We start from the raw sequence: 15418 nt of genomic DNA on the forward strand, positions 1-15418 counted from the left end.
AGCGAGACCAAAAGGAGCACTGCAGCTGCTAAACCACCAATCTGAAGCAGCTTCTGCTCACATGAGTCCTGCCTGTCCCTCCCCAAAACCAAGGAGCAGCCATGGGAGAGCATCAGCTTGAGTGGGCTGAGGAGTGCCTTCAGCCAACCTGTAACAGTGCTCAAGCAGCTGCCCGCACACAGGGCAGAGAAGCAAAGCACCAAGCCAGCGCCACAGGAGCTGGACCTGGAAGCGCTGGGCAGCCCCTGCACTTAGGCTCTGCTGCCGCGCTAAATGGACAGAGCTCTCAGAAAGCAATTCCCAGGCTTGCTGTTACGCCACATGCCATTAAGAATTAAGCAAGCCAAACCTGAGGATGTGTTAGAACAAATGGCCAGACTCCCTGGGAGGTGAGGAGAGCTGTCAGGGCTTTTTTCACGCCCGTTACACAAGTCGCGGCGGGCTGCCGGCGGGGCAGGGGGAGGTGGCTGCCCCGGCGGTGCCCGGCTGGGCCGCACAGCCCAGCGCCGGAGCGCGGCCGGCCGGCTGCTGCCTCGCAGACATGTGAGCACGTGGGCAGCCACGGCAGCCAGCACGTTGGGTTACTCCAGCACTGCTGTTCCGCGCCTACAGCCATTGTGGTCCCTTCCTGTATGAATACATTCAGGCTCCAACAGATCTTGCCGAGCAGATGCTATCAGGCAACTCCACCACCAGCTACAGCAACCTGGTATTTAAGCTCATCACAATCCCAATATGTAACAGATGAAGATGAGATCAAAGAAGATGTATATGACAAGGAGAAAAACAAGCCCAGCTGCAACCAAAAGCTGTGAGATCCAGCTCTGCTCTGACAACAGTGGGCCAGCAGCTCAGTGGCAGCTTGGCCCGAGCCCTGACGCCGCAGGGGTGGCTAAGTGCTCCCTGAGGCACAGTGTGACCTCCCAGGGATGAGATCCTATCTCAGCCCAGGATGAGGGGAAGAGGTGTGCTGAAACTCAGTGGCTGGCACCAGGTAGGTGCAGGTTGACCCTCCTCCGCTTGCTCAAGTAACGGCACTGGGAACGCCAGACTCCCACCTTGATGCTGATTAAAGACAGAGCTCCTGTGTAAGCCACAGATACCTGTGATGTCTGTCTGGGCATCCTCAGCCTCAGCAGCCCTGCTCTTCCTCTCCAGCTCTTTCATTTCAGGCACGTAGAAGTCCCCTTGGCGGGCAAGGGGACACACAAAGTAGATGCGGTCCTCCTTATAGATCTCAATCCGGGGGTGGGCACACAGCTTCCTCTCCTGAAAGACAGCAGGTGACATGGCTCAGGGTTATGCCCTTGCTCCTGACCCCAGCAGCCTCCCACCACGTGGACCCAGAAGCCTGGTGGCATTGCAGACTGACTTGCATTGCTCAGAGACACCAGGGCATGGCAAGGAGCAGTGGGTCCCATCCTGGAACTGCAGGGCTGCTTTCCCTGCCACAACAGCCCTCCACGTGCTAGGGCCAGCAGGCTTAGCCCTGGGGTGAGCAGCTGGCCAGACATAAGGATGAGATGTCAAACCCCAGGGAGACTTGCTTCCCCAGCTCAGCCTTGCTTGGTGTGCTCATTTGGGGCTGGAGCAAGGGGTTTTGGGGAGCCTAGCAGCTGCCTTGCAAGGACCTGCCAAGTCTCCAGCTCCTCCTGGCAGCACAGCCCCACAGGCAGGCGTAGCACTTTGCCACTAATTAATATAATCCAGAGCTGACAGCTCAAGCAGCTCCTTTCAGAATGGCAAGGGCAGGGGGAGTGGGAGATGAAACCCTGGCATTTCAGACAACTCCCCCTCCTCCTCTTCCTCACCCCACCTCCCCCCTGGCAGCACACTTCAAGAGGCCTCAAAACACTCAGCCTGCCAAGGATCGTGATGGGGGCATGTACCCACCCTGGGCCATGCCCCAGCCCACGTAGGGACTCTCCGAGGGCCAGGCCGAGGAGCAGCTGGACCCCCCCTTGCCACCCCCTCCCTGCCCGCCCGCCGCCAGCTGCTCGCTGGCAGAGGGGGCGGCTGATTACAAGCTGGGTGAGAGGGAGAGTGTCTCCAGCAGGTTTTCTCTTTCTTTCTCTCTCCTTTTCAAATCACTGACAGCTTTTGCTTAACCCTGCAACCACCCTGATTATCATCCTCCTCCTCCCTGCCCTGACTTTTGTCCTCTTCCTCATCCCTGCCCCAATTATCCTCTTTCTCCTCCTTGCCCTGATGATTCTCCTGTTCTGCCCTGACCCAACGATCCTCCTCTTCCTCCCTGTCTCAAATACCTTCATCCTTCTCCCTGCCACATCATCCCTGGCATGGTTTGCCCAGACATCCTCCAGCAGGGTCTCATCCTTCTGGGGCTCCCCTCTCCAAGGATGAGCTCTATGGACCTTACAAAAAAACCTGTTTGCTCCTGAACCCCTGGGGATGGACCAAGCTGATTTAGAAGTTCCCAACCAAATGCCAGCACCAGGCAGAATCCACAACCAATGGGAGCCAGCATCACCCTTCTTCCCAGTGCTGGCAGCAAGGCCACCTGGAGAGCCACCTCCATGCTGGCAGGATGCTATGAAGCAAGACAGGGAGAAACCCCCACATGAATTGTTCTGTTGTGTTGTTTTTCCTCCAGGGAAAGCCTGCAGGAGCTGGCACTGCAGAGCCCTGGGTCACCCAGTGACACCACAGTGGCAGAAACATGAACCCCAGCTTTATCCATCCCATGCCAACACCTTCCAGCCTGAACTTTGGCAGAGTCCCTTCTCCTAGTGAGGAGGAACCACATTCATGAGCCCTGTGCCGCAGGGACACAGGCAGGCTTCCAAGGCACTTGGAGCCCAGAGTTCCCACTCACAGGCAGGTGAAACACTAACACACAGAGCTCTAAACTGGATTAAATAAAAACAAGCTGGGTTGTTTTTAGCAGCAAGGCAGGGGCGGCTCTTATCACTCCTGCTTTTTCAGCAGCAAGGCAGACAAGAACCCTCCTCACCACTCTGCCCCTTGCTCTACCAGCCACAAACCCATCAGCCAGTCTTCAGTTCAGTTTGTTATTTTAGGTTACTGCAACACATACCAGAGATGGGCAACTCCAAAGTCTGCAGGATTTTGGGATGCATCCTGTTATCCCTCCACCACTTAATGCAGAGGAGGACAACTCGAAGGATCTCAGAGCAGAGACCTCCTCTAAGCTGATACAAGGTCGCTAACCACTCTAAAACTTCAGAGCTCCAGTCCAGCCTCCAAGAGATCCCAAGCTGACCTCTCAAAGCCCACCTTGGGATTCCTAAAGCATGGATCAGCGACATACCATCTCCCTACAATTTAGCTGGGTTCCTACAACTCTCTTCCCAATTAGACAGCCACAGCAGTGACTCCCCCAAGCCAACCAACACTCCCTCCATGCACACTAGATGTTGGAATCATGAGTTTTCAAGGGATCAAAATGCACACCTGTATGAAGAGCAAGGTCCCCAACTGGCTCTGGAGCCAAATGTTAATGTTACTTCACTCAATGAGATGTGAGGATGAAAGAGACAAGGATGCTCCACCCTGCCAAGGCAGGAAGCAGCTTTCTCTCCCCAAACCAGAAGAACCCAGGTGCCCTGCAGCCACACTCACTGTCAACACTAACACCTGCCTGGCTATGGACAGCTACAAGGGTGCTTAATACTTGACTTCTTCCCAATTCATCCAGGGCTTTCTCCAAAAGAAAACAGAGGGAAACCAGAGCCTGGTGGCCCTAATTTATGTCCATATGAATCAAGCTGTGAACCAGGCTACTGAGCTGGCCTCTGCTTCTGTGCTTCTTCCCAGAGCAACCCAGCTCCTGGCAGGGCTGCTGCGAGCTCAGCACTGGCAGCCGGGCTCAGCAGAGGACAACATCGCCAGGAGAAGCAAGGAGTTAGCAGCTGGGAATGCAGTCCCCTCAGGGTTGCTACAGAAGAGATGAGGCTGCACAAAGACTCAAGGAAAGGGCAGAGACAATGAGGTGGGGAGCCAGGACAACAGAAACAGGTAAGTGGATCATCTGCAAAAGTGGATAAAGGGGATACAAGGCAGATCACCCTTGTGATCATCCCAAAGGATATCAGGAGGCAGGCAGAGGCCAGGCAAGCACAGCCAGAGGCACAGCAAAGCAGAACCAAGAAGCAGGCATCAGGGTAGAGCAGGTTTAGGATTAGCCCAGTGGAGAGGAAGGCTGCAAGGCTGTTGCAAGGAAAGAAATGACCTGGAGACACTGGGGAGCAGAGTCCAAAGGCAAAGGCATAAGGAGGCTCAACAACATGGCAGAACAACAGAAACACTCAACAGGCAAGTACTGAGGAGGGAGCCCCTTGCTAACTGTGCAGCTAAGGCAACAGATGGAGCAGCACAGTGGATGTGGAGTTTGCAAGGCAGAGCCCTCCAGACAAATCAAATGCAGTCTCACACGAGTGGAGGAGCTCAGCAAGAGGTGAACAGTAGGATGCTCACAGTGTTGAGGCCAGGCTTCTGGCTAGGACAGCAGGACCCTGTAAGTAGGGCAAGGAAGGGGACTTGTCCCTTAGCAAGGTTGCACTGTGCCTTCTCAACCTCCACCAGGAGCTCATCCTTCAAACAGCCAGCAAAGATGGAGACAGCAGGGCAGTGCACAAGGCTTATTTCTATGCAGGACCCTCCAGTGGGCACCTGAGTGTGGGATTTATTGCACATAATCCATACAAACTACACACACAGAGCAAAGGCAAATACCTCCAGAGTCCACCAGTTTGCTCTGGACTGGCACAGCAGCTCTGGCATACTCCTGCTATGTCAGCCCAGCTGCTTCTGCTGAAGCCAACTTCTTGGCCACTTGAGGTCGTTTGTGGGGTGCTGCTCACCATCCTCTTGGGAGCAAGGGTTTATGTAGAGGAGGAAACCTGCACTGCTCTTTCCCAGGTGAACTAATACCCCACACAATCTGTACACCTGGGTTTCCAAGTCACCCATCACCTCTAACACCCTGTAGGACTTTCTCCAGGATGGCCTCATCCCTCTAGGAATGGAGCATCCCTTGGCCTTATGTATCAGAAATGATGACAAGGATTATGCACTGAACCAGACTGCAGGAGACTTTCTTCAACAGTGGGAGGTGGCACCTCCCTAGCAGCCCCACTTTTCCTCTCTTCATTCAGCAGTTGAGAAACAGACTCCATCATCTGCCCATGGAATGGCTTAGGCACAGCCTGGCTGAAAGATGCACCTGCTTCCCTGGGCAGGCACGAGAACAGGCCCAGGGCTACAGGGCATATCAGCAGGTGGCTCAGACATGACCTGAAGTCATTAAAATCCCATCAGAATCCTGCCAAAATGGAAGGAGGTGGCAGGGTGCTCACACTGCACCATGCCCCTCATCACCTGCCAGGAAGCAGAAGGCAAAAAGTGGGACACTGTGGGGACCAGCTTTGTCACTGTATCAGGCTTGTCTGATCAGGAATTCAAAGGCCACCAGCTGGATCTGTTTCATGTCCCACTGCTCTAAGAACTCAGTTTGTTAGGAGATCAGCAAAGGAGCCTTCCAGATGCTCTCAGGATCCTGGCCATACCTGTATATGCTGGTGCTTAGGCTCCACCTGAACCCACTGTCTGCCCCAAAACACTTCTAGGGCCTCTGAGAAGGTGGTGGGGAGGCAGCTGCTGTCCTTGTCCTCCTTCTGGCTACAAGCCATCTGGTCCCACAGCCCCTTTGACTTGTGCCTGAGACTTCCTGGCATGGCTCATGGGGTGATGGTTAAGCCACCTCAGCCTGCTGAGTTGCTGTTTCAGGGCCAATGGCAGTAGGGGAGAGGCTTCCTGCTGGAGCAGGGCCAGTGGCTGAGCTCTCCATGCTGCCCAGCAGCTCCTGGCTCCAGTGCAGAGAAGTCTGCCTTGTGTCCCAGCTGCCAGTGTGCCATATGTACACAGTCATTGGCTGAGCCTGTCAGCCAACCCTGCCAGAGGACTTCTTGCCTGCAGTGTGTTAAAAGCTGCCCATAAAAGCCACTCGGGATTGGAAAAGCCATGGGGAGCAAGTGACTGGTCAGGTACTCCCCTCTTACCTTAGAGGCATCAGGCAACCCCTTAGCTGCCCTCCCTGCCATCAGCCAGGGAGGCACCTGGCAGGGATCTGCCACAGGGCACTGCTGAAGAGCTGGAGCCTGCCAGCCACTGGGAGAGGGATGGTGCAGGATGCAGCCTAAGCATCAACTTCTTTCCACACAGTCCCAGTTCAGAGAACAACTTCCCAGAGGGGCTGACCCTGCACCAGGAGGGAACCCAGACTCAAGGAGGAGTTGTGGACTCTCTACCAGAGGCTGTCTGAACATCAGTTTGGCACAATGTGCTGGATGTTGCTGCTTGCTCCTACAGCAATGGGATGTGCCAGCTCCATCTGCATCCTGCTGCAGCCCTGGAGTGACCCAAGCCTCTCAAGGGGCTTCTCCACAGGACCTGGAGAGCAGGGTCAGCCCACTGCTGGGTTACAGCCATGTGCACCCTGCTACTGAAGGGGATCAGCAGCCTCAAGTATGACTTGCCAAACACCAGTGATGCAGGGTGGGTGTCTGCCTCCTGTCCTGGGTGAGGTGTGGGAAGGATGCTAAGGGACACCCCTTCAGCTCCCATCCTGCACCAGGACTCCCCTCCCTGCATTTATTGCACCAATGCCCCCGGAGGAGGCAGAGATGGGTGTAAACACATGGGGGTACTTGTGGCTATTGGCTGGGGTTGCTGCACACAGGGGAGCTCACCAGCTCAGCAGAATTCCCTCAGCCAGCCAGCCAGAGCATCATCATGCTGATTACCACAAGCCTTGCTCACCCATGCCACCAGTATTTGGGCCACTCAGGCAAGTCAGCTGGCACCCAGCAGAATGCCAGGGGACCACAGGGGGCTCGCCAGCCTCATCCCCACATGCCAGCACCTCCTGCCTGCTCAGGCAACAAGAGTCCTCCATGTCTTGCTTCCATCTGGAGGCATCCATCCCCTCCTGCTCCCAGGGAAGGGCTTGGATCACAGTATCATAGTATCAGTGAGGGTTGGAAGGGACCACAAGGATCATCTAGTTCCAACCCCCTGCCATGGGCAGGGACACCCCACACCAGATCAGGCTGGCCAGAGCCTCATCCAGCCTGGGCTTAAACACCTCCAGGGATGGGGCCTCAACCACCTCCCTGGACAACCCATTCCAGGGCTTCACCACTCTCATGGGGAAGAACCTCCTCCTCACATCCAGCCTGAATCTCCCCACCTCCAGCTTCATTCCATTCCCCCTAGTCCTATCACTACCTGAGATCCTGAGAAGTCCCTCCCCAGCCTTCCTGTAGGCCCCCTTCAGATATTGGAAGGCCACAATTAGGTCACCTGGGAGCCTTCTCTTCTCCAGCCTGAACAGCCCCAACTCCTTCAGTCTGTCCTCACAGGAGAGGTGCTCCAGCCCTCTGATCATCCTTGTGGCCCTTCTCTGGACACCTTCCAGCACCTCCACATCCCTCTTGTAATAGGGGCTCCAGAACTGGAGGCAGTACTCCAGGTGGGGTCTCAGCAGAGCTGAGTAGAGGGGGATGCTTCAGCCCCAGGGATTTTTAAAGCAACAACAAAACAGCGTGGAGCTGAAGTGCCCTAAAATCAGAATATGCTAAAATTAGAGCTGAAACTGAGCCACCAGCTAGGACCAGAGGGAGTGTGCTGTGTGCCACATCCTCCTCGCTTCCTCACACGGCTCCACGCTCGGTGTGTCATCCCCACTTATCTTAGACCATGGGTGCTAGGTAGTGCAGAGAGGCTCTGCAAATCACTCTGCACAGCACCCAGCGTCCTGCTGTGCTCTCCCAGTTCAGCCAGGGGATGGGGGGCTCCTTGCTGGGCCATCCCACTGTCCCAGACCCAGGCTGGGGATGTCCCTGTGTCCATTCACAGTATCACAGTATAACCAAGGTTGGAAAGGACCTCGAGGATCATCGAGTCCAACCTGTCAGCACAGACCTCATGACTAGACCATGGCACCAAGTGCCACATCCAATCCCCTCTTGAACACCTCCAGGGACGGTGACTCCACCACCTCCCTGGGCAGCACATTCCAATGACGAACGACTCGCTCGGTGAAGAACTTTCTCCTCACCTCGAGTCTAAACCTCCCCTGGCACAGCTTGAGACTGTGTCCTCTTGTTCTGGTGCTGGGTGCCTGGGAGAAGAGACCAACCCCTTCCCGGCTACAACCACCTTTCAGGTAGTTGTAGAGGGCAATGAGGTCACCCCTGAGCCTCCTCTTCTCCAGGCTAAACAACCCCAGCTCCCTCAGCCTCTCCTCACAGGGCTGTGCTCAAGGCCTCTCCCCAGCCTTGTTGCCCTTCTCTGGACACCTTCAAGTGTTTCGATGTCCTTCTTAAACTGAGGGCCCAGAACTGGACACAGGACTCAAGGTGCAGCCTAACCAAAGCAGAGTACAGAGGCACAATGACTTCCCTGCTCCTGCTGGCCACACTATTCCTAATGCAGGCCAGGATGCCATTGGCCCTCTTGGCCACCTGGGCACACTGCTGGCTCATATTCAGGTGGCTGTCGATCAGCACACCCAGGTCCCTCTCTGTCTGGGAGCTCTCCAGCCACTCTGACTCCAGCCTGTAGCTCTGCATGGGATTGCCGTAGCCAAAGTGCAGCACTCAGCACTTGGACTTGTTGAATGCCATCCCATTGGACTCTGCCCATCTGTCCAGTCGGTCGAGGTCCCTTTGCAGAGCCCTTCTGCCCTCTAACTGATCAACATCTGCCCCTAACTTTGTGTCATCTGCAAACTTGCTGATGACTGACTCGACCCCCTCATCCAGATCATCAATGGAGATGTTAAAGAGCACAGGGCCCAGCACTGATCCCTGGGGGACGCCACTGGTGACTGGCTGCCAGCTGGATGTGGCACCATTCACCACCACTCTCTGGGCTCAGTCCTGCAGCCAGTTCCTAACCCAGCACAAAGTGCAGTGGTCCAAGCCACAAGCTGACAGCTTAGCCAGCAGTTTGCTGTGGGGGACGGTGTCAAAGGCCTTGCTGAGGTCCAGGCAGACCACATCCACAGGCCTCCCCACATCCACCTGATGGGTCACCTGATCATAGAAGGAGATCAGGTTGGAGAGGCAGGACCTGCCCTTCCTAAATCCATCCTCCTTGCCTAGACAACAGCTTGAGGTTAAACACAGTTTTGGTCCCAAGTCCAAGCTAATGAAAGGGGAAACAAATAAAAAGGGGGATAAAAAAAGGCACATTTTCCTGCCTGGGTTCCAATCCTGGTTGCAATGTTGTGCACTTGCAGCCCAGAAAGCCAAGCATCCCTTGGCTGCACTACAAGCAAGGTGGCCAACAGGTTGAGGGAGGGGATGCTTCCTCTCTGCTCTGCTCTGGAGCCCACCTGGAGCACTACCTCCAGTTCTGGATTCCCCAGCACAAGTTGCAGACCTGTCAGAGAAAGTCCAGAGGAGGCTATGGAAATGGCCCAAGGACTGGAACACCTCTAAGAGAGTTGGAGTTGTTCAGCCCGGACATGAGAAAGCTCTGGAGAAGCCTTTCCTTATGTTGTGGCCTTTCCTTGTATGAACAGGGCCTATAAGCAAGACAGACTTTTTATCAAGATCAGTTTCAAACTGAAAGAGGTCAGATTTAGACTGGGCATAAGGAAGAAATATGTTGTGATAAGGATGATGAGGCATTGAAACAGGTTGCCCAGGGAGGCTGTGGATGCCCCACCCCTCAAAGTATTCAAGGCCAGGTTGGACAGGGCTTTGATCAGCCTGGTCTAGTGAAAGATGTCCCTGTCTGTGACGGGGTTTGGAATAGATGTCTTTGAAGGCCCCTTCCAACCCAAACCCTTCTGTGCTTCTGGTCCTCCCTGCCAAGTTGATGCCTGACAACAGCAGACAGGGGTGAAGCTTGGGTGCCTCCTGAAGGGCAGAAGTCAGGCAGGGGCTGGGGAGGAGCCATAGACATAGTTTGGGCAGGAAGGAAGACAATCTGCTGGAGGGAGAAGGAGGCAGGCAAGCTGTATGCTAGTAATACCTCAAGCATCAAGGAAACCCCAAGACCTCAGCTTGCAGATTGAGTAAGGTGCACATGGAGCCGGCAGGCACTGAGTCCTGGCATGGCTGACACTCAGAGGCAGCTCTAGCACACAGCACAGCCATGAATAGCAGGCTGTGAGAGCTGTAAAACAGCTGCCACCTCCCAGCCTGGAGAAGCTCACATTTCAGAGGTGGTGAGACTGCTCCCACGCACGTGCACTTCACTTTCAAATCCTCTGGGCCATGAGGTGTTTCAGAAACAGAAGGTGATATTATTGCAATCAAGAGAAGGCCATTCCCATCAGCCAGCAGGAAAAACAAGCAGCAGCACCAGCACTGCAGCAGCAGAAACCAAGTCTCACCAAAGAACAGCAAATCTTCCAGGTAGCAAAATACAGCACCTGGCAATTAGCACCTCCTGAGCCCATCGGCATCCTTCCCAACCTCCTCCATGCAGCAGCCCCCATCCTGCCCACAACCAGGACACTCTCCTGACAAAGCAGTAGTACCATGGCTTTGGGAGGGGCAGCCCCTGAGATCCTCCCTGCAGTGGTGAGAGGGAGTGCATTTGGGCTGTGGGAGCTGTGAAATGCCAGGCTGGAGAGCTGGGAGAGTTTTTCATTTTCACCTTGGCAAAGGCAGCCCACCATGCAATTTACACCTTGCCTGCCTGCTTGCTTGTGCTTCCCAGGGCCCAGCTGCTCCTGCCCCAGTGAGTGGCAGCTCTCAGGTGCAGCCACATTGACCGATGAAGGACTGAGCCTGGCTGGGTTGGTGGTTATGAGAGGTCCCAGCATGAGGGCTGATGTGGGGACCAGCCACAGGCTCCCATGTCATTGCTGGAAGCTGCTGTGAGTCTTGAACGATGTTCTGCTCCTTGGGATGGAGATTCCTTCCTGTCCTCCAGCAAAGGGGACTGAGCTTCTGCCTTGCTGCACATGTAGACACACTCTGGACCTCCTCCCCTTCCAGCTGCAAAAGAAATCCTGCACCACATCCAGGAGCATCCTGCATCTTCAGAGATGAGCCAGGCAGCAACTCCCAGTGAGATGAAACCTTCTAGAAAGTTACCACGGGCAGCCAGAGCCACTGGTGCAGGGGAAGGACAAGCACTGGACAAGGCTGTCAGACTGGGCACACTCAGGTGCATGTGCTTTAGGAGCATATTTTACTGCCCCCACTATGGGAACATCACCTGCAGAATAAAGAGCAGATGGTGCAAACACACAATTCATAGGGCCTGGGTCCCCCCTGGTGTCATAGTTATTGGTAGTAATTACTCCTGGAGCAGATAGTTTCAGAAGTGAAGCAAACTGGCATAAACCCAACACTTATTTTTCCTACAGTCTCAGTGCTTTCCATGCCCCCAGGTTTTGCCTTGCTCCTATACTCACCATGGGTAAAGTGAATCAGCTGGGGAGATGGTTCTCACCAGCTTTCTGGAGGTCCACTATATGACCACACGCTCTCCCTTCTACCTGACCCCAGATGCATCCCTTCCTCTCCTCCTTCCCTATCACTGCCACATATAAGCTCACTAAAGCAGACCATGTTTTTAACCTCAGAAAGCTCAGGCACTGGATTTTCATTACAAGACAGGAAATCCTCCGAGGAAGCAGCCCTGGGTTCCTGTCCTCATCCCTAGGAACTCCATCGCTATGAGAGTGTGTGGGTCAGCAGGAGGGAGAGGAGGACCACAGCTGGAGAGGGCTGCCTCAGCTTTAGAGCACAGGTCTCCAGGGACCCACATTCTCCTTCCAGCCCTCAGAGGATGCTTTTTCAGCATTAATGACAGAGCTGAAGAGGTTGATGCAATGATCTCTGCCATCACGGATGACTGGAGCAATGCTAAATTGCTTTGCCTGCTCTGTTGCCTCAGCCAGGCTGCCAGAAGCAGCAGCTGTGGCAATTCCTCTGTCTCTCATCAAGGTAGGGCCTTTCAGAAAAGGAATCTTTGCCCAAGACATTCTCCTGCTCATCCTGCCTTGGCCAGACATCCCACCACACTGCAGCTTCCCACTCCATGCAAGACAGTGTGCAGGTCAAAAGAGCCTCTTTGAAATGTTGGTCTTTGTGAGGCTGCCCGCAGTGAGGGTAAGCCCTAACCTAGAGCACAGCGCTCCTCGAGACATCCAACAACAGGCTGTTTCCTGCAGTGAGAGATCTTCCTCAGCAGATAACTCACAGCTGAAAGCCCAGAGGGCTCCTCATCCAGGTGGACATTCCCAACTCGGCTTTATCTCATGGGCCAACACTTGCTTGAGCATTTGCCCTTTCTCATCAAGGACATCCTATGGAGGCATGTCCTTCCCAATCTTCTCACAGGCATCCTCAGCTATATTCGGTCCTTTGATAGTATCATGGATCCTGTTCTTAAGCTCCACAAGTCATCCTTCCAGGATCATGGGTATCACAGTATCACAGTATAACTAAGGTTGGAAGAGACCTCAAGGATCATCGAGTCCAACCTGTCACCACAGACCCCATGACTAGACCATGGCACCAAGTGCCACGTCCAATCCCCTCTTGAACACCTCCAGGGACGGTGACTCCACCACCTCCCTGGGCAGCCTGGGTATCTCCAGCTGGTCTTCCTCAGCTTGCATGTCACCAGGACTAACCCAACATGTGTCACATTAATGCTCCCAGGAGGAAAACAGCGCAGTGGAATAAATATTCCCCTGTCTCCTCCTGCCTCCTTGACCTGTCTGGATGCATTCCTATGTGACCTGCTCTAGCATGGGGGTTGGACTTGGAAGCTCTCCAGAGGTCCCTTCCAACCCCTAACATCCTGTGAACAGCCTTGTTTTCTGCAACACCCCCAGCTCTCAGGCTTCATTTCATGATGAGCTAAGCTCAGCCTCACACTATCACTTCACAGCTCAGAAAGATGAAAAGGGAAGTTGAAGAACTTAACCTTGTTGAACCTGCAGAGATAAAACCACAAGCAGCCCAGAGCAAAGGTGGGATGCAACTGCTTGATTCCCAGACAAAACAGTCTTTCCCTCCCCACCAACAGCATCTTACTGTCAGGCTTATCAGCCTCTTTTAGAAAGGCAAGGAAGGCCACCAGAGAGGAAGAATCAAGTTGGTTTCAGCCTGGTTTGCTGAGGAGGAGTGGGTAAGTTGACCACATCCATCAGCATGCCACCAGTACAGCACATCAGCAAATCTGATGGCAGAAAGCAACTTTCCAGGACAGGAAGATCTTACAAGCTATCAGCTAAGTGCAGCCAACAGTGGAAAAATACTGTTTGACGTCCTGCTCAGGGAGGCACAGGCTTGCCTTGGGTGACAGGGGTTCCTCCTGGACTCTCTGCAGCAGTACACTTGATCACGGGCCACCGCTCACCCTCGGTTCACTGCTTCTCCTTCCCTTGCCTCAGGGACAGGCATCTCCCTGTTTCAAAAGCAAGCCAGAGCCCAGGACGAGCACCTGTCTGAATTTCTATAAACAAACAAGAGACCTTTTCCTGCAGGCTTCCAGGAAAGCTACTGCCAAAGCACCACGCCCAAGGGCTTGCACCTGCACCCCAACCATCCAGCAGCCCTGGGAGGCACAGAGCTGGCGGCCCTGGCGAGCACCGGTGTCATGGCAGCTCCCACTGCTGAGCTCAACTAACAAAGCCCCCAGAGCCTGCAGCCACCGCTCGCTGCCAGCGGTAAACAGCTCGCCCGAGGAAATCCCCAGCGCCTCCCAACAGCGCTGGCGGGCAGGAAGCAAAGGTAAAATGCCAGGCAGGCTGCCTGCAATGCGGGAGGAGGTGGAAAGGCAAGGCAGAGGCGAGGAGTGGGTAAGGGAGAGAGTGAGCAGCACTGGGTAAACTCATCAGGGGCCTCAGGACAGCTCCAGATGTCCTCAAGCCGTGACATGCCACTTCTGCAGCTGCAAGTGCTGACCCACCTCTCCAGCCAGCCTGCCCAGGGCAGGCGTTGGGAGGCAAGGTGGGGCTGGGCACCTGCCTTTTCTCTGCAGCCCTCAACTCCTCCTCAGCCCACCAGGGACCGAAGCGCAGGGTCCCAGAGGGCTCATTACCTTTGTCTGGAGCAGAGTGCCTGCTGATCACACTGCTGTGCAGCCAAGCACCGCCAAAGCCAGCCTCTAATGCTGGCAATGAAGGCAGCAGGGGAGAGGAGCAGCTGCTTTCAGTGACCTTTGCAGGCTGACGACTGCTCCGCAGCAAGCCAAGGATTGTGAGTTTGACTCTGCAGATCAGTCAGGAGATGAAATTGAAGTGACTTCGGTGAGAATGGAGCCCAGCCTGACACTGCCCTTCCACAAGCTTGTGGCTTTCCAGGTCCTGTATGACCCCAGTGATGCTGCATGAGCCAGGAAAGCTCCAGATACACACCATGCTGTTCAGATTTCCCGGTGTTTTCCTGCCAGGGAGCCACATCCTTGTCTCAACCCACGCTGCACTCTCCCAGGTACCCCAAAACATGTGCAGCCCTGCATTAATGTCATCAACCAACACCACAACCACCAGAACTGCCCTGGATCCTCATTAATGCTCTCTGAGACCCAGAGGACACCCCTCCTCTTCCCAGCATGCCCTCCTACAAACTCTGGATACTTGGACGCTGGGAAGAACTTTGGGGAAGCATCTCTGCACCTCTATCCCCATTTGCCCTTCCCCAAGCAGCTGCAACTTGTCATGGGAAGGGAGAGGACTCAGCCCTACACCACTGCATCCCCATCCCAGAAATGCTGCTGGTCTAGGCTAGCAGAAGAGGACAGGTTTGAAAGCTGGTTCTGCACCTCACAGCACAGCATAAAGACAGAGTTAAGCTAAAGCAATGGGTTCTAAAGTAGCTCCCGCTGGGAGACAGAGGTTTGCAGGGTGATGACAAGTGAGGACTTCTAAGGGAGGCAAGAAGTGAGCAAGGGAAGGACAAGTGAACACAGCACCGAGAGATGCACGTGAGAGAGAAGGAGGATGCAAGAAGAGAGGAGCTGTGCTCCTCTGCTGTGAGTCCTCAGCATCAGGCAGCTCCTGCAACCACAACAGCCACCTTTGCTTTGCTTGACTCCTGAAGCACTCAGCAGAGAAGGAGCAAGCCTCTCTCTGATGCTGACCTCTTGCTGAGCTTTTGCCAACTCACGCTCTGGTTACTGTACCGCTGGGCGGACGCTACCCGAAGCTGTGAAGCTGCACAGTGTGAAGAGCAGAGCAGCTGGCCACAGCAGATGATAGATATCTACCTTTCTGCATGTCAGGGAGCTGCCATCAGCTCCTCTCAGGCATCGAACCCAGAGGAGCAGCTGAGAGTAACCAGCCAGGCAGTGGCAGGGAGAAAATGCCAGTGTCCACAGTGAGGCCACAGTTTCCCTGCCTCCAGCCTTCCCAGGTGCTTTATAACAGTGCCTGTCAGCAAATGCATGAAGCCAG

At 54.7% G+C, this 15418-nt stretch overlaps 1 protein-coding gene across 3 annotated transcripts in view; it reads right to left on the bottom strand.

Annotated features, from left to right (window-relative positions):
* TEX264 (testis expressed 264, ER-phagy receptor) overlaps positions 1-15418 on the bottom strand; it is a 47590-nt gene that overhangs the window by 6520 nt on the left and 25652 nt on the right. For all 3 annotated transcript variants that reach the window (XM_068157972.1, XM_068157971.1, XM_068157973.1), the window contains exon 5: positions 1104-1269. In XM_068157972.1, coding sequence (XP_068014073.1) covers positions 1104-1269 — 166 coding nt within the window. The remainder of the gene's footprint in view (positions 1-1103; positions 1270-15418) is intronic.

This window comes from Melanerpes formicivorus, unplaced genomic scaffold, assembly GCF_026170545.1.
Source record: "Melanerpes formicivorus ecotype bairdi unplaced genomic scaffold, bMelFor1.0.p_v2 SCAF_38, whole genome shotgun sequence".
In the NCBI taxonomy this organism is placed as follows: domain Eukaryota; kingdom Metazoa; phylum Chordata; class Aves; order Piciformes; family Picidae; genus Melanerpes; species Melanerpes formicivorus.